At 49.2% G+C, this 27,904-nt stretch overlaps 2 protein-coding genes across 3 annotated transcripts in view; one reads left to right on the top strand and one right to left on the bottom strand.

The window, feature by feature from the left end:
- Positions 1 to 5,231: 5,231 nt before the first annotated feature.
- Positions 5,232 to 13,491, top strand: NPC2 (NPC intracellular cholesterol transporter 2). The gene is made up of 4 exons (XM_006117747.5): positions 5,232 to 5,419; positions 11,535 to 11,642; positions 11,934 to 12,106; positions 12,785 to 13,491. The coding sequence occupies exons 1-4, from the start codon at positions 5,341 to 5,343 to the stop codon at positions 12,869 to 12,871; spliced, it is 447 nt and encodes a 148-aa protein (XP_006117809.1). The 5' UTR covers positions 5,232 to 5,340; the 3' UTR covers positions 12,872 to 13,491.
- A 332-nt stretch (positions 13,492 to 13,823) lies between these two features.
- LTBP2 (latent transforming growth factor beta binding protein 2) overlaps positions 13,824 to 27,904 on the bottom strand; it is a 129,507-nt gene continuing 115,426 nt past the window's right edge. For both annotated transcript variants that reach the window (XM_075926872.2, XM_075926873.2), the window contains 6 exons: positions 21,905 to 22,033; positions 20,331 to 20,471; positions 18,595 to 18,762; positions 17,082 to 17,372; positions 16,668 to 16,817; positions 13,824 to 14,899 (listed from right to left, as the gene is read on the bottom strand). In XM_075926872.2, the coding sequence (XP_075782987.2) occupies positions 14,727 to 14,899; positions 16,668 to 16,817; positions 17,082 to 17,372; positions 18,595 to 18,762; positions 20,331 to 20,471; positions 21,905 to 22,033 (1,052 nt within the window). In that variant the 3' untranslated portion in view covers positions 13,824 to 14,726. The remainder of the gene's footprint in view (positions 14,900 to 16,667; positions 16,818 to 17,081; positions 17,373 to 18,594; positions 18,763 to 20,330; positions 20,472 to 21,904; positions 22,034 to 27,904) is intronic.

Below are 27,904 nucleotides of genomic sequence, written 5' to 3'. Positions count from 1 at the left end.
GCTGGAATGATTTAGTTGGGGTTGGTCCTGCTTTGGGCAGGGAGCTGGACTCGATGACCTCCTGTGGTCTTTTCCAGACCCAGGATTCTATGATTCTAATTAGTTTTTAAAATATTATTCTGTACTTGATGCATAGATAACAATTCTGTTTTGTGGCATTTTTAAGATCCATTCCCAGTACCAGATTAAACAAATAATATTTTGTGTCAAACCTTATAAAATAGAACAGGAAAAAATGTGCCCGTTTTTATTACCACCATGTTTGCAAATGAAGACCTGTTGAAGTAAAGATGTGGTTGGTGGGCACTACATCAGGAAGGAGTCCCATTTAACTCTCATAGAGTATGCTGCTGAAGGAAACATATTATCTTGCTTTTTTTGAGGTGTCCACAGAATAGTTTGGGGCTATTACTGTTTGAGCTGGGAGTAACACTGTTCAAAACTCTAGTATGGGCAGGCTTTGCTTCTGCAGCAAAAAGAGTGGAGATGAAAAGAAGGAAATTCTTTCTGATGGCCCTGAGGAAAGAACTCAGGATATACAAATCAAAGAACTTTGCAAGCAGCTGGACCAGAAGTGGTATTTGTGTGGGTTTTAAAAACTCTGGACATGTGATTTCAGGAGGGACAAATGACTCCCTTAGCATTTACTTTGGAGAGGATTGTAGTAGGCACAAGGGACCTTTGTTTACTGGAGACTGTAGCCTGAGCCACTTATGAACCTCCCAGGAAAATTTCCCTCCACCCCCCATCAGTTTGAAAGAAAATTGTGTTTTATGGAGTGTCGAAAAAAAATGTGGCTATGGAGGGAGTCTTCCACATCTGTGTGAATTTTCTTGCAGTCTTCTTATCAGGAGGCTCTTGTCTGAGGAACAAACACTCAGGCCAGGTCTATGCTTTCCCTGAGATCTTTGCTCTGGAGATCGATCTGCTGGGTTCAATTTAGTGGATCTAGTAAGGACCTGCCAAATTGACTGCTGATGATGACCCTGTCAACCTCGGTATTTCAAGGGCTCACAAAAAGTAAGGGAAGTCGACCTCCCACCGTGGAGGTGCCACAGAAATTTGACATAAGTAAGGTACATCGACTCCAGCTACGCTGTTCTCATAGTGGGAGTTGCATATCTTAGGTCGACTTTCTTGCATAGTATAGACTAGGGATGTTAAATATTAGTTAATTGAATAGTTGAATAACCTCACGAAGTCTTATTTGTTAGTCGACTATTCTGTAGTCCAAGGGTGGGCAAAAGGGCCTCTGCAGGCTGGATCCAGCCTGCAGAGACCCTGCTGCTCCCCCAAACCCAGGCTAATTAGGGCCTGAGGGCTGGGGAGCACCTGAAGCCTTCTCCGCTCTGTCCCCGCCCTGGGAGCAGCGTGCGGCACTTCAACTCGCTGCTCGCAGAGTGGGGACAGAGCAGAGAAGGCTTTGCATGCTACCCCGCCCCCCGGGCCTTAATTGGCCCGGGGGTGGGGGAGCGCACAAAACCTCCCTCCCATTGCCAGCAGCATATGGAGCTTTGAAGCCCTGCGCTGCTCACTGGGCCGGGGGTGGAGCGGAGGAGGCTTTGCGTGCTCCCAGGCCAATTAGGGCCTGGAGACAAGGGAGCTGCGTGAAGCTTCCTTTGCCATACCCCAGCCCTGTGAGGAGCCCGTGGCACCTCACAGGGAGGGAGGAGGCTTCCTGTGCTCCCCCACTCCCAGGCCCTGATTGACCCGGGGGTGGTGGAGCATGCCACGCCTCTTCCAGGGCATGGGTGCCTAGTGGGAAGGGGAGAGGGGCTTCCCTACCCCCAAACCAATCATGGTCTGGGGGAGGGGTAGCCCAACCCCTTCCTGTTTAGGCCCCGCCTCTTCTGGGGTGGCTGGGAACTACTTAAAAATTTTTGAAGTAGCTCCTGGGCAAAAATTATTGCCTACCCCTGCTGTAGTCCCCGGGAGTGGGAGCAGCAGCCAGTGCACCTCACTCCCATGGAACCCACTGCCCCTTTGTGGTGCTGCTTCTGTATTAGAGGCAGCAACGCAGGGTGCTAGGCAGGAGATGGTCTGTGAGGGGAGCCAATTTAAAAAGCATCTCCCCTCATTGACCAGCTGCCTGTCACGCTGTGCTTTTGCCTCTGATAAAGAGGCAGTAGTGCGGAGTGGCAGCAGCCCGTGTCTAGGTGCGGGGGAAGGGTCTGAGCTCCCGGACCTGGTGCAAGCTGGAACTGAGCTGGATTGACTGCCTGCTCACCCGGCTCCTAATACACTTTAAATGCAGAGTTACAGCAGGGGTAGGTCCTGTATCTGTCACAAGCCAAGACTGGGCTGGGCTGCTGGCCAGCCTGCTAAAAAATTTACTGGCAGAGGAGAGGGGAGGGGAGGAGAAATGCATGTAGTCTGTAGTATTAACCTATAAGCTTTTGCATATTGGTTAATCGACTATACTATTATATCCCTAGTGTAGACCTGGCCTTATATCATCTGTATGGCAGAGGCTTTGCCTCTGAGGCCAGGTCTAACTGGCCAAGGCCACAACCAGAAGGAGGATGCTGGATGAGGGGATGCTCTGTGATTGTGAGACCTATTTTTGCTCCTCTCTGATCTCCACATCCAGGCAGAGTTCCTTTGGGCGGCATCTGCTGGCTCCTTAGAAAGTTTTGAGGAGCAGTGCATGTTGTCCAGGTTCTCTGCTTGGTTTCCTCCTCTGGATCCTTAAGTTCCCCCATCTCCGTATTTAAACTTCTAGATTTTGTATACAAGCAACTACAAAATCTGTCTCTCTTTTTTTTTTAGTAGTTTGCCATTATGTAATTGAATGAGACTTTCATTTGCTTGTGTAACTTCTGTTCCTATCTGTATTTTATCAATTATATTCCTCTCCTCCTTACTAGAATATAGAAAATACCCATTAATAGATCCTCCCCTAAGGCAACAGTGCACAACCTGTGAGTCGTGATCCCCTTCAATCCGAGCCGGCCACCATTTTATTTTCCCAGCTCAGCGCCTGATGCGTAAGTGGGGGGAATGGCAGGGGAGTGGACCAGCGCTTTAAATTAAAGGGACCGCAACAAAATGTTCCCAGCACGCTTTTTTTTTTTCTCAACAAAAATTTTCCCGGCCCTAGGAGTCGTGAATTAAAAAAGGTTGAGCACCACTACTCTAAGGGATTGAATCGTGCTCCCCTGTATCTGTCAGCTTCTCTCAAGCCCTTAGTTTAAAAACTTCTCTACAACTGTATGTAGAGCTGGTTGGATCTCTGATTATTTCATTTGTAGAACAATCTTGTACTCCCACTCTGAGGGCCTAAACTCATTCAAAGGCAGGAGCAAAGGAGAGTGCTAGAAGATAGAGCGATGAACCAAGAAAGAATGTGACCCCTAAACTTTTCCTCAATACCTCAGTCCCACCGGTGCCCTATCCTTGTTGCTTTCCTCTGGAGTATTGTGTCCAGTTCTGGGCCCCCCACTACAAAAAGGATGTGGACGCATTGGAGAGGGTCCAGCGGAGGGCAACCAAAATGATTAGGGGGCTGGAGCATATGACTTATGAGGAGAGGCTGAGGGAGTTGGGTCTGTTTAGTCTGCAGAAGTGAAGAGTGAGGGGGGATTTGATAGCAGCCTTCAACTTCCTGAAGGGAGGTTCCAAAGAAGATGGAGAGAGGCTGTTCTCAGTAGTGACAGATGGTAGAACAAGGAACAATGGTCTCAAGTTGTGGTGGGAGAGGTCCAGGTTGGATATTAGGAAAAAGTATTCACTAGGAGGGTAGTGAAGCACTGGAGCGGGTTACCTAGGGAAGTACTGGAGTCTCCATCCCTAGAGGTGTTTAAGTCTCAACTTGACACATCCCTGGCCGGGTTGATTTAGTTGGGATTAGTCCTGCCTAGAGCAGGGGGCTGGACTTGATGACCTTCTGAGGTCTCTTCCAGCTCTATGATTCTATGATTCTAGGTGAAGAAAAGGACACTGTGAATGATGAACAGCTGCACAGGTGATACTTCAGACAGATGAGAGCAGGCCAGTTTTCCCTCCCTGCCCCAGGGTCTTGGAGCAGGTGTATGTTGAAGAGGAAGGCATATGCCAATCTCTCTCCTGTTTCCACTCTCTGAGCAGTGTGTGGAAGTGCCAGGAGCCTATTGCCCTGCACTGCTCTGTTGCAAGTGGAAAGAGGTGGCTCTGCAAGCCCTCTGTATGGGGAAGAGAACAGGTTGGAGCTTGGGGCTCAGACTGGATCCCTTATCCTGTGTCCCCGCAAGTCTTTGAGAAAAGGCTATTTTGCTAAGCAGCTCCAATAGGTAGAAGAGATTCTGTGGGGGTGCCCCAATGCCTTTCTGTTACATATGTGTAAGGGGTAAGAGTGCTGCAGGAACACATCCCAAATGTGGGCTGATGCTGGTCATGTACAGGGAGAGAGCTGGCCCTATTACCCATTTAAACTGGCTTCCTTTCTGAGTGTGTTGGGCAAGGTGACTGGGTGAGGAGTCTTTAAGATGAGGTGGGCAGAGCTGTGGGTTCTGTCTTAAATCTTCATAAAGTAGAATAAATGTGGAGAATTGCTGGCTGCTTTACATACACCTGTTCCTCTTTGCTTCTGCTCTAGGGGTAGATTTTGGAGTGGGAGATGGCTGCTGGGTCAGGGCCAGGCATTTCAAAAGTGCTACTTTCAAACCAGAATTAAGCTATGACATGCCTTCTCCAGAGGCAAAGGAGCTGGTGGGAGATACATTTGGTCCAGTGGCAGAAACTAGCTCAGTGCTGCTGCCAGCTCTTATGATTAAGAAAAAAAGTCACAAGTCCTGTGACACTGTTTTTCTTGAGCGCCACTCCTGACAGCAAGAGGTCAGGGAGAAACCTCAGCTTTCCGTTTTGTAGCCAGGGTTGGGTGGAGAAAGGAGGGTTTTAGCCCTTTTCTTGGGGGGGGGGGGGAAATGTTAGAATAAAATCCGAGGGCCCCTTAAACTCCGAACCAAAAAGGGGCCAGACACTCACATCTCAGGGCTTGTGGGGCTATTGAACGCTTCTGTGCGGCTGGGCCGGGCCCTGGGGGTGTCTGGCCGGCCTGATCACGCTGGAGGGCTTTTATCTGAATGGTGGTTGGGCCCGGGCGCCTAGAGCCAGGAGTCTAAAGGGGAAGAGCAGAGTCCCGTAGGCTGCCCCCAGGCTGGAGGGCCAGTCCTCTGCGCTCTCTCCTGGCCCCGAGCCACAGAAGGCCAAGCCCCGCCTGCCCGCGGGGAGGGCTGGTTCCCTCGCAGTCAGCTGAGCGCATGGGCGGGCCTAGGCCCGCTGCTCTCAGGTGACCTGCTGCGGCTAACTCAGGCTGCGCCGCACTTCACAGATCCTCGCCCAGATCACGCGCCGGCTGAGACCATGCTCGCCCTGACCGTAGCCCTGCTCCTGGCCCTCGGCTCCGTGGCGCGGGCCGAGCCCCTCAAGTTCTTGGACTGCGGTGAGTGGCTTCCGCCCTGCCCGGCTGCGTGGGACGCTGCAGACGCTAACTTGGCGGCTCCGTGTCTCTCCCCCCCCCCCCCCCCCGCGCGCCATGCTCTTGTAGCCCCGGAGCACACAGCGCCTCCCCATCCGGCGGGGAAGGGACAGGGACGCCGGCTGAACCCGAACAAGCTCGGAGCTGGGGAGCCCACGAAACCTGGCAGGGGGAAAGGTGCAGGGACCTCTTGGAGCGGGTGTTCTCCTCTGGGCGGCTTGGGTCGCATCCTTTAGGGCTTCCTAGGGTCCCACCCCGGCCCCTTGGAGTTGCTGTCAAGGCTCCTCCTTTCGCCTAGCACTGGAAGCACTTACTGTTTTCCTCTTCTCCAGTACCTCCCGAAGCCCTTTGCTAGGCAGCTTCACTTCTTTGCTCCCTGAGTGACAGCACTCCTAGGAGACTGCACACATCCATCCCTGTTCCTCTTCTCCGTCTGAGGCTACAGACTATGGTTAACTAGCAAACTTTGGGGTCTGGAATGTCTCTGGGCTTCTGAGAAAGGAAGGAGAGACTTGCCCTAGTAGCAGGTTTGTGCTTGTTGTACCAAAGGCAAATATAGGGATTGGGATACTAGAGCAAAGAGATCCATAAAGTACCTGCATTTCTAGCTTCAAACTTCTCCAGCTTTCAGAATCATTTTGCTCCATATATAAATAGCATTGAGTGTCCAGAGGTGTGCTAGGCCTGGCTGTTGTACCAAGTCTGTCTGCTAGGCTTGCACTAAGTGGCACTATGTTTCTGTGAGGCGCACCAATGTTCTTACGAAAATTCATGCACATCCTATTGATAAAGTAGCTCCTAGAGTTTCCAGCTCAGTTTCCCAATGCTCCTTAGAAAGCAACGGGAAATCCTTTCTTGTACAGCCTCATGCCCATCCAGCTCTCTCCCTGTCCAGCTAGCTTTTGTTAGCATTTCAAAATGAATAGCCATACAGAGGGCCAAAGAATCTCTGTTTGCATTCAGTAGTGTTTCCCAGTCTTCCTGGAACATTGAGTGGCTTGAATGGACACTGTCAGGTATAATGAAAGCTTTCTGCCCTCAAACACTTGCAAGAAATCAGCCGTCATTGAACTAGACTGAAGGAAGCAGTTCGGGAAAATCTTCACTTATCAATGATGGAAGTACCCAAGTAAAAAAATTTATAGCATCTGTCTGGCTGCTAGCATAGAACTTTAAGCTCTTCCAAGTAGGGACTCAGGGCTAGATTCACAAAGATGACTTATGTGTGTTGACACCAGACTCGTGGGTCCCTGCCATCCAATGAAATAGCAGCCTTCTCTTAGGGGAGATACAGGTGCCTAAGTAAAGGATTCTCAGAAGCCATCAAGCAGAGTGGAGAGACCTGCTTAAACTAATCTGGAGTGAAATACAAGGGAAAGATGTGGGGATTAAGGCCAAGATCCACAAAGATACTTAACTCTCACTGATCTGAGCCTAAGCACCTGACTGACCAAAGGCCTGTCTCTCCTTCGGAGTTTCAGCCATGGACCTTCTCTTGGCATTAAGGACTTACCTTGTTTAGGAACCTTTTTGTAAAAGCCTGGTGTGTCCCATCCCATTCTAGCTAACAGCCTTGTGCTTGGGGCTCTCACTGGGGAGGTGGGAAACCTGATTGACTTGAACTCAAGTCTCCCATGCTCCAGCGATGTGTCCTAAACATCAGGCTCTTTGGGAACCTATTCTGCTTTGTCTAAGTCAGTGTTTCCCAATTTTATATGGCCATGGAACTCTTAGGGTTGCCTTAAAAAAAAAAAAACCCCACCACATTTTATTGAACCAAAAAAAAAAAGCCCCACTGTGGCATTTAATTGACTGTCTCTTTAAGAGGGGGCAGAACCCTTAATTTCGCACCAGTTGGGAAACACGGGTCTCAGTGAATATTCATTAGGCCAGAGAGGAAATGTGACTATATAGACTGGTGATTAGAATGCTCCATTAGACAGTGGAAGAATCAGCTGCAGGTCCCAGCTAGGGATGTAAACGACTAGTCGAGTGTCCAATAAATATAAGTTTATCAGATAGTTGAGTAGTGGCTCGACTAGTCACTTCCCCCCTCCTTTGCTGCCTCTGGAGCTGGTGCTGGGAGAGCTGGCTTAAAAGATGGTTCCTCCCAGCACCATCTCTGCAGGGCATGGGGGAGGCAGAGACATAGCAGGGGATTGGGTGCTAGCTGGGAATCAGCTGATTCCCGGCTCGTGCCCAGTCCCAGACACTGCACTTCAGCTTTTTAAATATATTAAGAGCTGCCAGGTTCTTAATGCATTTATTTAAAAGGCTGAAACGCAGTGAGGGGAATTAAGTGTGAGCCAGGAATCAGCTTGTCCCCACCAGCTGTGCTTCAGCTTTTTAAATATATAGAGACTCTGCTGGAAATTCCATCGACTAATTAATTAAATGCAATTTAACATGCCTAGTCCTAGCTTCATATTAGGCAGCATGGGAGTTCCAACCTGGGTGTCTCACTGCATTATCTGCTATTCTGCGACCTATGCCTGCCAGCCACCTGCTGTCCCCTGCTGGGTTAAGTGTACTCTGAGCCCACCTAATAGACTCCTACAACAGGGAGAGGAGAATCCCACTGGGGCTTAGATGTGAACAAGGGCTCTAAGTAGCTAGTTGGCTCTGGGGTACATCAGGACTGAGCTGGCTTTGTGCATGGCCACTGGTAGAAATAGCCTCAATTCCCATTGGTGCCCACAGGGTGAGGCAGCAGCTGAACAAGGGTTTTGTTAGTGCCAGTGGCACCCAAGTGTTGTACTGAAAGGACCAGTTAGGCACCTAACAAGCTAAATTCACAAAGGGACTTGTAATGCACTTTGTACTGAATAGCCCTGCTTCTGGTAGAGAGGCTGCTGTGATGATAGCCCATGAACAAAAGGTAATGATAAATGGCAAGATACTAAATTAGGGGTTGTGTCCAGTGGGATTCTGTAAGCTACATTGTTCCACAAAATGGGATGTGGCCAGATCAATCTCACTAATCAGAAAGGTGCTTAAAGAGCACATCAGTAAAGTTGAGCAATAGCACTACATTGTCTAGTTTCTGAAATGCTACACAGGACAGAGAAATAACTTAGGGCATGTCTTCACTGGGGAGTTATTTTGAAATAACTCCCGTTATTTTGAAATAACAAGCAGAGCATCCACACTACCAAACCTATTGTTTTGAAACAACTCATTTCCCCTTGGGGAATAAGCTTATTTTGAAATAGTTACTTAGGGAGTTATTTCAAAATAATCTTGTAGTGTAGACATAGCTACAGAAGCCTAGGGCAGAAAAGGGCTATTTTTAAAAAATACTTTGATACCTAAAGGTTGAGAGAGGTTCCTAGAGTGATATACCACCACACCATTTTGGAGGAAGGAGAAACCAGTGACCAGCCAAGCTGAGAGAGACTTAGGAATCATAATGGATGATGCCACAGCTCTTGATAAACCAACACATACATTGTATATCGGCTTTTATATGAACCATGGCTCACTATCTAGCTGATATGGGGAAGTCACATTTGACACAGTGTTTGTTAAACTAAAGGATGATAGGGAGTGGGGGAGATAAAGAGATGAAGTGACCTTCCCTCCCTCCAATCTAATTCACCTCTGGTCTCTATAAACAAGATATGACAGACTGCTCTTTCTCAAAGGCTGAGAACAGAGGGAGACAGAACATTTTCGGCTAATTAGAAAGATATCCCCAAGGCTGCTTTGTGTTGGTCACCTGTATGTTACTAAACTTTAACTGAAATGCCAGTAACTGAGTTAAAGCCAGAAAACTCTAAAACTTTGTCATAAACGTACTTTGTAAGAGACTGGCATTGATAAATAATGCTCTTTGTCTTTCACCTCCTGTCTTTAGTGCTTGCCTAGTGCATGCCCACCCACTGAAGGCACTACAGTTGCTGAGGAGGATCTTTAGACACTAGGGAGGTTTTTAGTTGATTTTGTGCTGCACTGCAGTGCTCCGAGGTGAAACACTACCTTAAAAATATTACTAAACTTTCCTTGCCCCATTCAGTCTTGACAGGCTCTGCTGCTGTTTGTCTGTGAACAGTGGGTAGTGACTGCAGAGAGCGAAGCTCCTGTTTGTTCCCTGTTGCGAAGGATTTGTATTTCAGGGCACATGTTTGTATAGTCACAGCCCTTCACAGGTACTAGAATTCACAGTGAGGACACTTTGCAATTTTAGTAGTCCCCCTTCTTGCTCTGTGGACATGACTGTCATGTCTGTCACTAAGCAAAGAGCGTTACCTCCTTTCTCTCCTGCCAAGGCCAGTGTAGACTTCTAAGTCCCTTCTCTGCTACCAGTGTCCTTTCCTCTCTCTGCTACTCATCTGCTAGTTCATCTTCTGCTGTTTTCCTGCTAGGAGAGTTGCAAATCCTCCCTCTCCCTTCATTTCATCCTACACGATCTTCCTTTCTGACTGTTCTTAACCATGATTCTCCCTCCTTGAATCTCTGTACCAACTTTCCCACTATGCCCAATCTTCCCTTCTTGTCTTTAGCCCTGCTTATCTACATACAGAAGTGGGTATTTCCATCTTCCCCTGTAGTCACTGAACTTCACCTGGTATTTTCTCCTACCTTGTCCTAAGGTCCATCACTGGAGACCATTGACTAGAACAGGTGGGGAACAATCCTATGTTAGTACCAGGGAGCTGCAGTAGGTCTCTAATAGTCTCTCCCAATCCTAAGTGTTAATCTCCTTCATCATTGTAAATGCTGCCCTCATTGGTGGCACTGACTTGCTGCGAATGTAGTTAAAAGGCTTGGAGAGGTACATTGTGCTGCCGTCTCATGAAACTCCACCTGTTACATCCCAGCATGCCAGTCTGCTAACCTGGCTACTTCATGCTTCCCTGTATTCCAGAGCAGGTTTTTTCTTTCTCTATGGCCTGTTGAAAAGCACTCTTTATAACCAAATAAAGTGGTGCCAATGGGGGGGGAAGGGGGGGGGGACATGCCCATCCAGGTTTTTACACTTCCTTAAGCAGTGGTCCCATATTAAATCAGTACTCTGCAGGAGCAGTCCAGAACAATGCAACACCATTAACATTTGACCCAAACATCCATTTAGTCCATCATCCTCCCCACTCTCACTTTCTCTGCTGAGGCAGGGCTAAGTAAACCTAGAGCAATGTCTCAACCTTCCCAGACTACTGTATCTCATTCAGGAGCCTGACTTGTCTCACATTCCCTCAAGTTTCACTTCGCTTCAACTACTTGCTTACAAAATCAGACATCAAATACAAAAGTGTCACAGCACTCTATTACAAAAGATTGCTTACTTTCATTTTTACCATATAATTATAAATCACTTGAATATAAATATTGTACTTACATTTCAGTGTATAGTACATAGAGCAGTATAAACAAGTCAATGTATGAAATTTTAGTTTGTATGGACTTTACTAGTGCTTTTTTCTGTAGCCTGTTGTAAAACTAAGCAAACATTAATTGATGTATTCTTTGGAAGACCTCTGTGTAACCCCAGGGGATACACGTATCCCTGGTTGAGAACCTCCAATGTAGCCCATTCATAACAGGAGTTTTCAGCCAGCCTGTCTTAAATCTGCACTGATGAGGATCCCACAGCCTCCCTTGTTAACCTTTCTATTGCTTAATTATCCTCATCATTAACAAGCTTTTGTCCAATCTGGATCTCTTTTGCTACAGACTAGGATGATGACGACTTGTCCTACACCCAGTAAACATGAAGAACAATTGATCACACACTACCCTTTAACAACCTTTTACATATTTTAAGATTTATCCAGGTCCCTGCTCAGCCTTCTCCTCTTTAGACCAGACGTGAGAATTGGCATTGATCATATTTTCTAAACTTATTTTTGTTGAATGGCTCTGGACTCTCTCTCTCTCCAGTTTGTTCACACAGTAGGTCTGTCTGAGGCCTCATTAGTCTCCAAAACTCTTTCCTTCTGAGGGTGTGTGTGCATTCTGTCGTGTTTGGCATTGGCAGTGTCTGTCATGTACATTAGGACTGGGTGTTATTGTATATTGACTGGAGGCCTCTGGCTTTGGGAAACAGCCTGGAATGACCAACTGCTTTTTATTCTTTCAGGCTCCAAAGATGGAACCATCACAGAAGTGAATGTGAGCCCCTGCCCCACACAACCCTGCCAGCTCCACAAAGGGCAGTCCTACAGTGTCAATGTCACCTTCTCCAGCAGTAAGGACAGAAATTGTTACTTGAGGGTGTGAGCTTCTTTGCAGCGGTGGGTGGAGATGGAAGGGCAGAAGGGAGGTAACAACTTTTCACCCCTGGGACTTGCCTGCAGCAGTTGGAGGAGTGGGGCAGGATGGCTGAGGAGTGTCCTCAGAGGAAATGAAAAGCATCTATTGATGACCTCATCCTAGAATGCATCCCTATGAGCCACTTGACAAAGGACACTGCCCTGGATAGAAATGGTATTCTGTGGGGACTGCTCTTCTCACTCTCATGACTTTCCCTGTTCTGCAGAGATCGAGAGCCAGGGCAGCAAAGCCAAGGTATATGGGGAGATGCTCCATGTGGACATACCCTTTCCCATCCCTGAGCCTGATGGATGTAAGAGTGGGATCCAGTGCCCTATTGAGAAAGGTCGTTCCTACAGCTACCTCAACAAGCTACCTGTGAAAAGCGAATATCCCAATGTAAGTGATCCCCAGGCCAGCTCCAGGTTTCAGAGCTACCCAGTCTGGTCGGGGCTCAGCCCCAAAGCACGGGTTTGAGCCAGGAGGCCCTTGGGGATAGCATGTGCATGGGTGGAGGCTCAGGAAAAAGGCGCTGTTAAGATCACATGTCAGGAGTAATCTCTGCTCCAGGTGGTATTCTCTCCATGACCATCTCCAATTCCCGATCCTAGGCTGGACTTGTCAGGGGCAGCAGCTTTGTTGCTGCTAGGGTTGGGGAAGATTTTTGCAAGTGTGCTTCCAGGTAATCACCTTCTAGAGCCTGTGGCTCCCAAAGAGCCCAGCTCCTGTCTCCCAGTGGTAGGAGGGCTTAATGAAAACTTCAGCTCAAAGCACCAGGACTTCTCTCAATTGAGAGAACACAAGGCCCTCTATCACCACAGGGGTGTGGAATGGAGAAGGAGTCTCTGGTGAGCTCCCAATCAGCCCTGCTTGTCAGGAAAGATATTCTGGGAGTACAGTATACCTGGAATTAGCCTGCTACAGCTTCCCTGGCTCCCAGTCTGCTTCCAGAGGAGCAGTTCCTCCCATTATCAGGGCAGAGAGGTGGGTTCTCTCCTTCCCCATCCCACAAACTCCGACTGCCCACATGATGGAGGGCCAGCAAGTGACTGTACACTCATTTCCTTTCTCTTCCAGATTAAACTGATCGTCATGTGGGAGCTGGTGGATGACCAAGGCGACATGCTGTTCTGCTGGAAGATACCTGTGCAGATCACCAGCTAAGGAGCCCTGTGCCTCGCTTTGGGGGAAGGCAGGGTGTAGGAGGGGAAAAAATGGGTCAGACTCTTCTTAAATAATGGGCATTTCCTGGCATCTGCTTCAAAATTCTGCAGCTTCCAAGCAGCTGGTATTGTGCTGTGCCAGAACGGAGGTGCAGCAGCTGCACCATCTCCGTTTGAGGGGAAGCAAAGTATGGCAGCCATTGGTGGCAGTGGCTAAACAGCAGAGCATCCCACATTGCTGGAGCTCTGGAAGTCTTTGGCTACTTTAATCATACAGGGATCTTGTTCTGCAATGCAATGGAGCTGATGTCAGCAGCTGCCTGTTAACTCTTCAGTGCCTGTCATGATGCAGTGCTGCTGCATCCCCCTGTCTACTTTTCTCCTGCTCCGTCATGATCAGTGTTCCTGTGCCCAGCATCTCTACCCATAGCCAAAGGCGGCTTAGTGGTGGCTAGCAACTCTGCAGCTGGGAGAATGCTTCCTCTCCCAACTGCCCGCAGCATTGCCACAGGGATGATTCTTACTAACGCGTGATTTGCACTGTCTCCTCGCTCATATGGGGAGCTCTTCAAACCCTAACCTCTTTTTATAACTTGCCTTTTAATAAAGACTCAAATTGCCGCTTTGCGTTGTGTGATGGGGAGCCACTGTAGCTGAGCTCTCATGCTGAAGATGCACCCAGTGCCGCAACAAGCTGCTGTGAGGGAGCAGCTTGGGTCCCGCGTGCCAGTAGGCTCTGGCAATATTATTTCTCCTTGGTTATGTGAAAGGAAAAGCAGCAGGAGTTAAGGCTACACACCAGCTAGTATTAAAATATCCTTTCAGGATATTTAAAAGGGCTACCTCCCCCTAGAGAGAGAGTATGGGCAAAAACTACTAGAAAACAGGGACTGAACTGTTAGGCTAACCCCAATGTCTGAGCCACAGGGCCCAAAATAAAATTTTTATTTAACAATAACAGATGTTTCTAGCAGACTCCATTGGGAAAAGCCACCAACAGTTTTACAAAGCTAGAACCCCATCCTACTGCTAGGCAATTGTACAAAGTGCAGGGGTGAAAATCTTGTGCCCCGGATAGATGCAGGGAGAACAGGGTCCCTAGGCCTTTCAAACCTACTGGGTTCCACATCCAAGCCACCTCCAGAAGTCAGCCAGCAGCTGTACAAAGCTGAGGCTGGCCCTCCTCACACTCAAACTCCCAGGCCTAGGGTTCATGCACCAGGTTGTCCTTGGGGCAGAACAAAAACACCAGTTAAAGCAGTGAGGGGTAGCATCAGCAACTATGAAGGCTCTGGCCTAGGGGTGGCAGCAGGGTGAAGAAATGTCCCATGGGCCCTCAAGTAGGACACCATGACAAATTATCAACCCTTCCATCAGGTACTGGGGGAAAGGGGCTAAGTCTTCCACACCATTCTCAGCTATTGACACCGGTTACTGAGGAGCTGGGGGCGCGGGAGGGGGCAGCTGCTGCCCTTCTGCAGCTTCAGCTACTAGAGTTCCTTATTTTCAGGCCTGCTTAGCCATATCAGTAATGGTGAGCCTGACAGGTCTGTGCAGTGAGGGGAAGAGGAAGGCCTGGTGGAGGAAGTGGGGAGTACCCATGTTGTGACACAAGCAGGAGGCTGGTGGTGAGCAGACCAGAAGGAAGATGGCTGCACCAGAAGGAAGATGGAGCTCTGCCCTAGACTGTGTCCCTATGGGCTCAGCTGGGCAAGGTGTGGCAAGAAGATTGTGTGCTTTGGGAGATGAGCAAAGTGCCTCAAAGTTGCTGCAATCCCAGGAGACCTTGCTGCAGCCAATGGATCCCAGGTACCAGCAGAATGTTTGAAGGGGGCCACGCTTGCCCCGTCGGTTCCCTAAAGCTGTGCTGCTGCCGGGCTCTGGGTGGGTGCAGGAGCACAGCGGTGGGGCTCAGCCAGCACTACAAAGCCAGGTGAGCAGCTGCAGCGGTAGGACCCCTCTGTATTTTCACAGGTGCCGCCCTCACACAGGGGCCCAGGGCTGCTCACCTCCTCACATTCATTGATGTCTGAAAGGAAAAGCAAGGGGGAAAAAGCCTGAAAGCCATGATCTGCAGCACAATACACACCCAACCCCAGCACCTCCATGACCCTGACATCACACCATCCTCCATACCTCCATGCTACACAGAGCTCCCCCACCCCTAGCCTCCCTACTGCAAAGAACTCTCCAACCCCTCATGGCTGGGATCTCCATGCTGAATAGGGGTCACCAAACCTCCCAAACCCAGAACCCCTATGACACTCAGCTCTCTATGCACAGTGACCTCCAAGCCACGCAGTGTTGCCCCAAACTCAGTACCCTCATTGCAGTGCAACCTCCAGTGTGTCTGTGCTTCAGTGCTCCCTCATACCCAGCAACCTCACGCTGCATAGGGCTCTCTCACATCCAGTACCTCCAGGCCACAAAAGACTTCCCCACAATTGACATTGCCCCTGTACGCACACAGATCACCAAGAAGAATTCACTGTGCTGCCTCGCTTAGGAATGGATTTGGGGGAAAGGATCATTCTGGTCTTGCAAAATTTCTCTTGCTGATTTGACAAGGTCACTGGGAAATAGAAACAAGGGCACCTCTGGGATGGCCCTGAAAGAGGCCGATTATCACCTCTGGGACCAAAACACAGGCAAGGAACCTTGCACTAAGCAAACAAATGAGCATTTTAATAACCTTAGAGCTGTTCCAGAGGACTGATGGAGGCTTTCTGTCTCCACCAGCTTTTCTGGGACAGGAGTGCTAGTGCAGAGGAGGCCCACGGGTCACCGGCTTTTAAACACCATGTTGATTAGACCTGATGAGTGTACTGCTATGTAACAAGTGGCCAAAGAACCTGTACTTATCTGCACCAGTGCTTATGGTGTTCTAGCACCGCAGGGAGCTTGCTCAGACCGGCTAGTGCAAACATACCTCCAACCTGTTCTCTGCTCTTGCTTTGATTCCTAGATGCCTTCTCCTTTTCCGAGCTAACTTAGAGTTTTCCTTGTTTCTCCCCACAGTCCCTTCCCCCCCACACACTGAGCAAGCAGGGTTCTCTGTATAGCACCCCCACCTCTGGTACTGAGCAAGCAGAGTTCCCCCCTCATTGACCCCAGTCCCTTTCCATACTGAGTACTCACCAGTTTGGCTGTGCAGGTAGCGGGGCTGGGACTATGCTAGATGGAGTTGAGGAGGAGTGTGTAGGAATGTGCTGCCATCAGCTCATTCCCCACAGCTCCCCACCCTACTGAGGAAGTGGGGCTCCCTCTCACTCCCCATAGCACCCACCATCTCCATACTGAGTGGGCAGGGGTTGCCCTTCCCATGACAGACCCAGACCTTGTATAAATCTCCCCTCAGCTTCAGCCTGGGTGTATAACCTGTGGAGGGCACTTGGGATGCTGGCTCAGACTTGCTGCTCAGCTGCACGTGCCAGGAATGTGGCTGATGCCCTGACTAGAGTGACGGCTCTGGGTGCTGAGGGAAAGGGCCCTCCTGCCTGGACCCCTGGAGCCTGGCTCTCTCCTCTGCAGTTCTGTGATGGGAACACAGTCAGTGTGGGTCTGGCAGCAGCCAGGGAGAATGTTTCACGCTGCTTCCCCAAGGCCATTCCTGGGCAGTGCCTCTAGGGGGCAGTAGCTGGCAACGAATGTGCTAAGCTCCCCAGCTGAAGTGTCTGGGAGCTACGGAGCTCAGCCACCAGCACCAGCCTCTGAGCACAGGGAGCCCAGCTATGGGGGAGGGCAAGTGAGAGTTGGCCTCTGTGAAGCTAACGCTCTCACCACTTGGGGCCACTCACCTACACACGCCATGTGGGCCATGTCCAGTTGGAAGCCGTCAAAGCAGTCGCAGGTGTAGCCCTCGCGCACACGCACACAGCGCCCGTTCTCACAGCCATTCAGAATGCCACACTCCTCTGCCTGGAGTCCCTCAAAGCTGTCGAAATGCCCTGCGGATACAGAGAGGTCATTAGCCTGCAGGGAATAAGTTCTGAGAGAGGCTGGCTGCCCACAGGGGAAGCGCAGACCAGCACACTGGCAGGCGAGCCATGTAAAGAGGCCACAGCAGCAGATATGAAGGATACTGGTCTGGATAATACAGGTGAGCTCCTGTCCTGCCTGGCTTTTGGAGAAGGGGGTGGGAGTAACTTTTTGAGCATAGCCTGAACCTAAGGAAGCCACCAGGATACCTCCTACTTTTCTGCAGTACTCACCAGTTTGGCTGGGCAGGTAGCGGGGCTGGGACTGTGCTGGATGGAGTTGAGGAGGAGTGCGTTGGAATGTGCTGCCACCAGCTTCGCTGCTTGGTTCTCTCTGGGGGAAGCTGACATCGGGGGCTCCATATTCAGGACTCAGGAAATTGTAATAGGTCCCTAGGTCTGGGCTATACAGTCCATAATGAGGGTCTTCTAGGCCTGGTCCATACTCGTATCCAGGCCTTTCTTGAAGTCCAGCCTCCCTCTCAGTCTCTCCCCTGCCCACGTTACACAGGTGAGCAAAGTCCTCTGGGGGTGGAAAGAAAGGGAAGGGGTAGCTTAGCACCATGGTACAAAGGAGGATAGGTCCCTGACTGTCCAGGGATCAGCCAAGTGGGGGAAGGGGATCGCATCAGGGATGGTCTCAGGCTGGGCCAAGTTAAGCCAAGCCCAGGAGGAGCTGGGGCCAGGCAGAGCTAGGGCATCTGTAAGCAGCGGGAAAAGGCTCTCAAGCTGTACTGCTGGAATTTGCCAGAGGGAAGATACTTTCCTGTGTCCAGCTCTTGCAAGAGGCTTCCTCCTTGGATCCCAGGGTTGTTATGGGAAATGCAAGGTATGAGGAACTAACACTCCAAGCCATGACCAAGGGCATTAGATAGCTGCCTCAAAGAGCTGTCTGGGCTGGTACTGGGTCAGATCTTACCAGGAAAATATTGTACTCTCTTGGGCTATGTCTTCACTGCCCGTTTTGCACAAAAAATATGCAAATGAGGCAAAGCGTGGAATATCGCTGCACCTCATTTGCATAATTAATTAGGCTCCGTTTTTGCGCAAAAATCCTGAAAAAATGCAGAACGGCTCTTGCACAAGAGGGGGGTTTTGTGCAAAAAGGAGCAGTGTAGATAGCTCCTTTTTGTGCAAAAACCTCTTGTGCAAAAACAGTCTAATTAATTATGCAAATGAGGCGTGGCAATATTCCACTCTTTGCCTCATTTGCATGTATTTTGCACAAAATGGGGGCAGTGTAGACATAGGTTGGACGGGAACCCTCCTACTCGAGAACACATAGCTACTGCCAGAGGGAGTGAGGGTGTCTGAGAAGCAGACGCACTGCTCAGAGTTGGCACTAACACCCATGCCTCAGTGCAGTACTACGGGTGCTGTGACACTAAGTGCCATCACTCAGATACCATCAAGCAAAGGACTTGCATGCCACTTCTGCCAGCACACCTCAGCCCAGGAACTCCCCTGGGAACAACAGGAGAATTCATTCCCGGTGGCCCATTCGGTCCTTGGCTGCTAATAAGGGGGCCTTTTGATGACAGATTGCAGGGCTGGTTTCTGGGATGTGAACACTTGCTCACTGGGGTCTGCTGGAAGAGCCCTCTCTCCACTCACGCAGCCCACAGTGACCTTTCTCTCGCTGCTCCCCATTGCAGGGTCTAACTAGCAGGAGCCTGGTGGCCAAAGGCTGCACAGTCCCTGAGCCAACCTGTCCTCAGGTATCATTCCTGTGGCTGTGCATTCTCACCAGAGTCCCGGAGGGGGCAGAGTGCACAGTCCTGGCTCCAGGCCTCGCCATAGCGGCAGCAGCACTCGGTGTACGTGGTCTGTCGCCCCCGCAGTGGCTGGTTACAGATGTAGTTGGAGACTCTCTGCCAACAGATGTCCAGGTGGATTTCATGTTCATCCAGGTCTTCTGTTAGGGAGGCAGAGAAAGGAGGCCATGGGGACATCTCCTAGGTCTCCTGGGATCCCCTAAGAAAGTGCTGGGCCCATAAGGGCACCCTTTCAGGAAGGCGGGGGGCTGCAGAAGCACATACCAGGATGTTGCTTGCTCTTCTTCCCCTTCCCCTCACTATCAGGGAGTGACGGGAATCTACACAGCTTGCCTGCATTCCTCTCCCTCCTGGCAGGAGAGCAGAGGGACAGAGGAACAATTCACAGAAGCTCAAGAGAGGAGGCTCACTGCCCCCAGCACTCACTGGTGGCAGGAAGAGGAGCGACACAGCTGGGAGCCAATGAAAAGGAGGGGGCTGGGACCAGGTTGCTCCAATTCCCGTCTGTGGTGAGTGAGGGGTGGAGGAGATCCCTGCTGCTGGCACCACACCCCCTGCTGTTCCCCCAAGCTGCATCGCTAGGGGAAGGTGCGGAGTGAGAGTGGGATGGGGGTGGGCCAGGGAATTGTCCCAGATCTTTCAATGCCTAGAGATGACCCCTGCTGGGCACAGCTCATGAGGCGGGGCAGCAGGGGGATGGGGCTGGCTACTAAAGCAGGCAGGTGCCCCAAATTTCATAGTGCCCTACGCAGATGCATATTTTGCAGATTGGTAAGGATGGCCCTTCCTCTGGAAAGGGGCCAGGGATGAGCGGTTGGGGGTGCGGAAAGGGGCTAAGAGCTGGGGCACAGGGTTGGGGTGTGAGTTCCAGGAGGGCATTCAGACTGGGGGCAGGGGTTGGGACATGGGCAGGGATGCAGGCTCCGGCCAGGTGGCACTTACCTCAGGTGGTTCCTGGTCAGTGGTGTAGCAAGGGCTAAGACAGATTCCTTGCCTGACCTGGCTCAGAGTGACTCCCCAAAATAGCTGCTGTGTCTGGCTCCTAGATGCAGGTGTGACCGGGGAGTGCTGCCTGCACCCACAGGTGCCATCCCCATAGTTCCCACTAGCTGTGGTTCCTGGCCAATGGGAGCTGCAGAGCTGGTGCTCAGGGAGGGGGGCAGTTTGTGGACCTTCTTTGATCACCCCTGTGCCAAGAGGCCTCAGGGAGACGTCAGCTGCTTCCAGGAGCCGTTTGGTACCAAGGCAGGCAGGGAACCTGTCTTTGCAACACTGCACACTGACTGGACATTTAACAGCCTGGTCAGCAGTGCTGACCAGAGCCACCAGGGTACCTTTTGAACTGGGAGTTCTAGTTTAAAACTGGACACCCGACAATGCCATGCATTGAATTTCAGACCCAGACAGCCCACCACAACATGCCTTATGTACAGCAATCCCCAGGTCCTCCACAGATCCCTGCATGCAATATACCCCTTGAGTCTGGCCCTGCACCCTGTCCTTCCTGCTCCCCTGCATGCAGCACCATGTTGCCTGTGGGCTACGCCACCACCTTATGTCAATGCTTCCCACTCCGAAGAGGCTTGCATCAAGGGGGCCTGGGACACAGCTTGTCCTGCAATCTCAGGCCATGATGGTGCAGATCATGCAAACCCACTTCCCGTGAGGCCCAGGAGCAGCACTCAGCCTGCTCACTAGCCCCACTCACCTGCCCTGTTTGAGACATTGATGCAGCGATTGCGGGTCACATCCAGCACCAGGGGGAGGCTGCAGAAGCAGTGGAAGGAGCCATCTGTGTTCAGACACTCGCCATTCACGCAGGACATTTCGTTCTCACACTCATCTTGATCTGCAACCACAGGACGGGAGAGACACCGTTACACTGGCAAGCAAGGGCACCACCCAACTCTTGTTCCATGAAGCGCCTCTGCTACCCCTCCCCCCACCTAAGCTTGCCCGCTTTGTAATATTTAAAAGCCAGACACTCCAGCAGGCATGCTGAAAATCCCCCTTCCCCTGAGGGCCTGCCTCTGCCCCCCTTCCCTCCAGGCAGGAGCGGCAGGTATCATAGGCGGAGGAAGGGTTTGCCTTCCCAAACCACCAGACTGGTCCCACCCATTCTCCGCCCATAGAACGCTTCCTGTAGGTGTACTGAGGGCAGAGTGTTGCTGTCCCTGAGCACTCGCCCTTCCCATGATCCGGGGTTGGGGAGGCTGGGACCGCATTCTCTGGAACAGGGAGGCTGGGGCCTGGTGCTGGCCGCCCTCCCTGTGGTGCAGGATGGGGGGGGGGGGGTTGGTGCCCATGGGGCTGGGGCTTGGACAAAGGGCTTAGGGTGGGGCTGACAGGCAGGGCTGGGGGCTTGTCTCTCCTTTTCCTACCTTCACCCACCACCTATGCCACCAGGCCTCATCTCTACCCTGCCTCTTCTCTCAAAGACCCTACTCCTTCCCCTTAGACCTCATCCCCCGTTTGCTCCTCTTTCCCCCTCCCTCTGTCACTCACTGCTTTACCCCTCTCCCCACTCCCTGCATGGGACTGGAGCCAGGGTGGGAAGCTGCAGCTGCCCAATGAAGGTAGGACGCAGCCCCAGCTAAGCAGGGGTTGGTGCAGGTGATAACTCGGCCCCTCCCCACCTGCATCACCCGCAGTAATAGGATTTTGGGTACCAAGTCAGTGGATCGGACTGGAAGGCTCGCCAAACTGCCAGAATGCCCACTCGAAAAGGGACCCTGGCTGCTTCAGTCAGCACCACTCATGCCTGCAGCGGGACAGGTAAGGTGCCTGCCCAGCTCTGTGCATCTTCCAGAAAGCTGCCAGCAACTTCCTGTGGCTTTTGAGTATAGGGATGGCCATGAGCACTGTGTGTGCTGTCCCCAGCCCACACACCAGCTCTGCAGCTCCCATTGGTCAGGAACTATGGCCAATGAGAGCCATAGGTGCAATGCTTGCAAGCAGGGGCAGCACCCTGAGTCCCAAGCCACGCTTCCACCTAGCAGCCAGTGGGAGATGCTAGTAGCTTTAAGGTTGAGGCTTACCAGTTAACCAGTCACATCCCTAACACACACTGTGTGAAGGCCGCAGGGAACACTTGCACCACCCTGTCTCCATATGAGGACCTGGAGGACACTACAACCTACACATAACATGGGCACCAGCAGTGTCGCCAGCCACACAGAAAGGGGGACATAAGGACAGAATGGGCCTGCCTCCCGCAGTGAGGAGCGTAGAGGCCCAGACAGAGAGAGGGAGGAGCCACCCAGATGGGAAGGGCCATCTCACCCACACACTCCAGCCGGCTGGAGTCGAAGACATAGCCAGAGCGACAAAAGCACTTGTATCCTGGCACTATGTTCATACAATGCCCATTCCGACAGATCTCAGGGCCAAACATCTCACACTCGTCAGCATCTGCCAAGAGAGAGGGTGGGGGAGGTTGTGTCAGTCACAGAGGCAATGCACCTTGCAGCCAGCAAGGGAACCTGTTCCTTCCACCCCAGGGGTCAAATGAGCCAAGGCTGGGGAAAACCAGCTCAGCACGTAGGGCTTGACCTCAGGCAGAGAGGAATATCCTGCAAGTAGAGTAGGGGCAGGGAATCATCCATGGGCAAAGGGGAAATCGTGGGCATAGGGCTCATTATGGATATTGCATGTACAATTCCCTGAGGTGTGCACACAAACAAGTTGCACAAATATATTTTTAACTGGTTTTAAAATCCAGCCCATGAAGCTAAAGAGCCAGAGCCAACTCCACATTCCAAACCCACAAGCTTGGAGTCCAGCTCGGCAAAACAGGAGGAGAAAGAGCTAAACTTTTACAGACTGGAAGTCTGGTTTATAAACAGGCAGAACTCAAAACAGGCAGAACTTGCCAAGGGAGGTGGTGGAATCTCCCTCTCTGGAGATATTTAAGAACAGGTTAGATAGACATCTGTCAGGGATGGTGTAGACGGAGCTTGATCCTGCCTTGAGGGCGGGGGGCTGGACTCGATGACCTCTCGAGGTCCCTTCCAGTCCTATTATTCTATGATTCTATGAAAAACCACTGCATGGATTCTGCTAAAACTTCCCAAAAAGCTTTGCCTCTTGGTTGGAATCAAACTTGAGAAATATCAGCCCCAGAAAGATAGTTTGCTAGAGTTAAATGCAATGGGAAGAAGAGGCTTCTCCTGGAAAGGGCATTGCCAGCTTAATGCTAGAAGTCACTCACACTCATGATTTTTGAAGTAAAAAAAGCCTTGTCTATCAGTGTTGTCTCAGAACTTCCCACCACTGATTCAGCTGAATTCAGGGCCAGAGAGCGCCATCCCAAAGGTGTCCTAGCGAGTTACTTCTCAGTGCAATGCTGGAGTGCACTCACGGCTAGAGCACCTCCTCCCAGCTGGGGTGGCACAGCCAGCTCCTACCCCAATAAGCACCCTGTGGGTTTGTCTCTATTCCTCTACCATTGCCCTCCAGTCAGGTAGTGGTTTCAGTCCATCCATTCCTGGACAATAAAGTCCCACAAACAACAGCCCAGTAGTTTCATTCATAGTGTAATAGAATTTCCCTAGGAGCTATCTGTAGTGTGCCTATAAGTATTGTAATGAATGCACTGTACATAATTTGTAGTGCCTTGGCTTGTATTAAAATCAAATTGTTTAGGTTTTGATTTTGATGCTGATCCAAAAGCTTGGCAGCCATAGTTAACCTGCTCTGATTAAAACTCTGTATAGCAACAGGAGCTTTTTCTTATCCACCCCCAGTTAGTCCCAGCAAGATTTATAACCAGATTAATTTTTCCTTTAATACAGTTTATAAGAGTGATTCACAAATGTATTTGATAAGGTTCCCTTTTTTGTGTCTCTAGTTGTTTACACTCTCCCACTCACAAATACATATACCATCACCCAGTGCTGAAGCCAGAACGGAGAGCAGCGGCTGCTAGCCAAGTGCCCAGCTTTGAAGGCAGTGCCATGCCAGCAGCAGCACAGAAGTAAGAAAGGCAATGTGGAAAATAGTATTTATCAGTATCACTTTTCACAGTAGACTTAGCAACCTATTGCCACCCTTCTGTGTTGCTACTGTCACTCCAGGGCTAACATCTGGAGCCCCACCACCTCCAGGTGAGGGATTTTGGGCCAGGGGGAGAGCCTGAGGCTTTCCCGACTCCCAGTGGGGGATTGGAAGGGGGCACCCAAGCAGTACTCTCTGGCTGTCAGCCCTAGGATGGGGGGGCTCTGGCTGTACCCTTTATCCCTGCCTCCTGCATATGCATGACCCTTCTACACAAGCCCCAGCCGCCACAGCTGACAGACAGAGCTCTTACAAAGATAAAGAAGAAAGCACACATCCTTTGATACATTCCTGCGCCTCCCTTCGGAGGCCCGCCCTGTCATTTGAGAACTGCTGGTTGATAAGATTTTTTTCAGAGTAACTTAATATCAAATATTAGCAATAAGAATTTGAACCTTTTAATTCTTAGTATTTGTTCTTCATACATATATAGTTTGTAACTTTCCTTTTTATAAAGCTCAAATGGAAAACATAAAACCCCGTGCATTTCCCCAGAGATCTCTAGTAACTCTTTGTTAATTCCCTTTTCTGCCACCTCACTATTCCTACTTCTAACCCACTGAGCACAGTCACCTGTGAATATAGAGTGACTCCTACCTCAGCACTTATCAGCCCAATCTTATTTAACAAATAACACTTTCTATGGTGTACCATTTTTGATACGGTATATATTTGACAATATAATGTTCCCAACTTTGACCTTCATGGTTCTTTAACTCAAAAATTCTCTAACCCATACACATATATTCTTCCCCTTTTTCCTAGTGCATCTCCTTTGCACAACTAGCAGTCCCTGCACAGCATGTCACCATGTGACTCAATATTTAGAAAGACAGCTATCATAAAACCTTTGTTGCTCAGACTTTTGTGTATTTTAGTTCCTAATTTAACAATGCAATCAATGGTGCACCTTCACCTCCTAAAACAACTTTACACCTCACCCATGATGCCATTGTTTTCCAAATAGGTAACCAATCTTTCATTCACCATTCTCTCCATAATTTTATCCAAACAGAATATAAGGGCAACTGGCCTGGTTTTCATATTAGAATTACTACTTCATGTTTCAACCCTACGGAAATCTCTCCTCTCCCCCCACCAAACAAGTGTTATATAATTCCAAGAGAAACCTCAACATGCTTTCAGAGAGATAGTTACACATTATGTTAAATATATTATCTTTATCTTGGTGGCACTCTTGCTGACACCAACAGCTTTCTCAGTTTGCCCTACAAAATCATCCACTCAATATAGTATCTTCATGTTTACATCAAGTACATAATAGATCATGACTCTCTTCAATGAATTGTCTTTCCATCTGATAGAAAACTTCACTCTGGTTTCCATCATTACTCACCCAATTGACAAGTTTTTGCTAAAATTTCTGCTTTCTCGTGATCAAAGCTTCTACTATCTTATCAATTCCAATGAAACCTGTGATGTGGCTACTCTTAGGCTATGTCTACACATTGGACCTTACAGCAGCACAGCTGCAAACCTTACAGCTACAGCTGCTGTAAGGTCTCCCATATAGCTGCTCAATGCCACCAGGAGACAGCTCTCCTGCCAGCATAGTTAAACCACCCCCAACAAGTGACAGTAACTATGTAAGCGGAAGGCACTCGCCTACCAACACAACACTGTCCAAATCCGCTCTTTTGTCTGCAAAACTTATGTCAGTCAGAAGTGTGGTTTTTCACATGCCTGACTCTGACTGACAAAAGTTTTGCCCACAAAAGTACTAACGTAGACAAAGCTTTAGTCTGAATTCCATTCATTCCTCTAATTTGCCTATGTATTTCTGATGTCACGGTATCTTTATTTATCCACCCAAAATACCCTCTCCAACTCTTTTTCTTTTATTATATTTTTCATAATTCCTTGTGCTATTGTTTTACTTCTATATTTCATGAGATCTTCACTAGTCAGTGTGTTTTTCATTTTTTTGTAGGCTTTGTTCCTTTCTTTACCCACCATTTTGCACTCCTCATTCTACCATGAAGCTCAGTTTTTAGTCTGGGGGTTTAATTTTGTTTCAATATCCTAGGGATAGCTGCTGTAGCGGTTGCTATTAATTCCTTTATTACACTGTCATTGAAATTCTCTGCCATCACTCATACAAATTCAGCACATTTACTTTTAAATAGCTCACAGTTAGCTTTCTTAAGATTCCAGGTGGATAATTTTCCATTATCTTCAACCTTCCCTTGCCCTTCAAAAACAGTAAGTATAGGGAAATGATCGCTCCCCATTCCTTCTTCTTTATATATTTCCTAGTTGCATTTAGTTGCAATACAGGCTGAACCTTTCTAGGCCAGAATGCTCTGGTCTGGCATAGAGATGTAAAAGGTTAACTGGTTAACCAGTAAGCCTCACCCTTAATGGAGCTTCAGGGGGTAGCCGAGTTAGTCTGTTACAGAAAAAAACAACAAATGGTCTGGTAGCACTTTATAGACTAACAAAACATGTAGATGGTATCATGAGCTTTCGTGGGCACAGCCCACTTCTTCAGATGACGTGGGCTGTGCCCACAAAAGCTCATGATACCATCTACATGTTTTGTTTAGTCTATAAAGTGCTACCAGACCATTTGTGGTTTTTTTCACCATTAATGGGTGAGGCTTACCAGATCCAGTTAACTGATAGGGGCTGAAGCCCGCCTTGGGCAAGGGGCTGCGCCAGCCCTGCAAGACCCGCTAGAACAGCCCCTGTCTGTGGTGAGCCCAGCAGCTCCCCCCTGCAGGTTCCACACTGGCTCCTTGACAGTCCTGCTCCCAAGGGGGCAGCTTTGTTTCCGGGGGAGGCTTTGCTGTGGGTTCTGTGGTATAAAGCTTATTTGTTTATTTAAGCTTTATACTGCAGAGCCCCTGCTTGCGTAACCACTATGATTTTTTAGCTGTTACACGGTTACATTTTTAACCACATTTTTACATCCCTAGGCTGGCAACATTCATGGTCTGACATGATTTTAGTTAGTCAGATGTCCACTTATGATGTAGCCAAGTTTCCTGCAATTCCATAAAGTTTGTTTACAGCCACCAGTTCTGACTCTCATTGTTCTATGCTATTATTTAGCTCTAATCTACCCCTAAATGTCTTCTAAGAGCCCAGTAAGCAGTGGAAGTGTTGGTAATGCTGCTAGACAATACTGACCTCCTATGGTTTGGCAAATTCTCTGGCTCGGCACTGGTCAGGTCCAAGGGTGCCAGAGTAGAGAGGTTCAACTTGTATCTGCTGTTACAATTCCCACACCTAAATAGGAAAAACTACCATCTGCTGCACTGAATGTATCTGAGGTGTCACTGTTTAAAACAACTAGATTGTTTTCATTCATGAACTTTTCTAAATATGCACCATTTTTGTCAGTTGTCTTACTTCCCCACAGTTGATTATCACTATTTAGGTCACCATATATAACATATGGTCATTTAGCATTCTTCATTATTTCTTATAGCTCCAAACTTTCTGATTTCACATAAGAGTTATAGACTTCATAAAGCCATACAGAAATATTTCTCTTCTGCATGGGAATCTCAGCAACATTATATTCTGGGCTTACTTCTTCATTCTCCATTGCTATGCAGCATAATCCTTCCCTTATGAAAGTACAAACACCTTGTCCTCTTCCTAGTTTTCAGTCTTGCCTAAAGGCACTATGTCTTAGAATATTATAAGCAAACTTCCAAGCAACCATGTTTCCTGGATACATACGAGATCAGATTTAGCTTTCATTTCCAGAATATATTTGTTTAGTTCTTGAACATGTACTAGAAAACTGTGCACATTCCAGCAAAAGATTGAAATTTCCTTACTAGTCACACTTCACCATTGACTTCATTCAAAATTTCATAAGGTCGATTGACAAATTGCTAATTTATAAGTATGCTTTCCACTGTCCTTGCTGAAAAATTCACTTTTTTCTGATTTTTCCTCTGTGATGTACAATTAATCTTTTATTTTGTCACTACTAGAGCTCACCATCTATTCCTTCTGCTGTGTTTATCATAATCTTTATTGAATACGGCTGTGCCCACAATTCCTCTTATCCTGGGCTGCTGGAATTTTCCTTCTCCGCCTAATGCTTTGAGAGTCGCTTTACTGCTGCCACATAAGGCACATTATTAACACTTTTTGTCTTTTGTTTCTCACTAGCTTGTCTTGCTGCAATACATCCTGGCTGCGTCTAGACTGGCCTGAATTTGCGGAAATACTTTTAACAGAAAAGTT

The sequence above is a fragment of the Pelodiscus sinensis genome, chromosome 5 (genome assembly GCF_052426305.1).
Source record: "Pelodiscus sinensis isolate ZL-2025 chromosome 5, ASM5242630v1, whole genome shotgun sequence".
NCBI classification, from domain to species: Eukaryota; Metazoa; Chordata; order Testudines; family Trionychidae; genus Pelodiscus; species Pelodiscus sinensis.
This window is presented reverse-complemented; position numbering and strand designations above follow the sequence as displayed.

Coding starts and splice junctions, on each gene's coding strand:
- NPC2 (XM_006117747.5), top strand. CDS start 5,341: ATGCTCGCCCTGACCGTAGCCCTGCTCCTGGCCCTCGGCTCCGTGGCG. Junction 5,420..11,534: donor CCTCAAGTTCTTGGACTGCG/GTGAGTGGCTTC, acceptor TTATTCTTTCAG/GCTCCAAAGATGGAACCATC. Junction 11,643..11,933: donor CAATGTCACCTTCTCCAGCA/GTAAGGACAGAA, acceptor CCTGTTCTGCAG/AGATCGAGAGCCAGGGCAGC.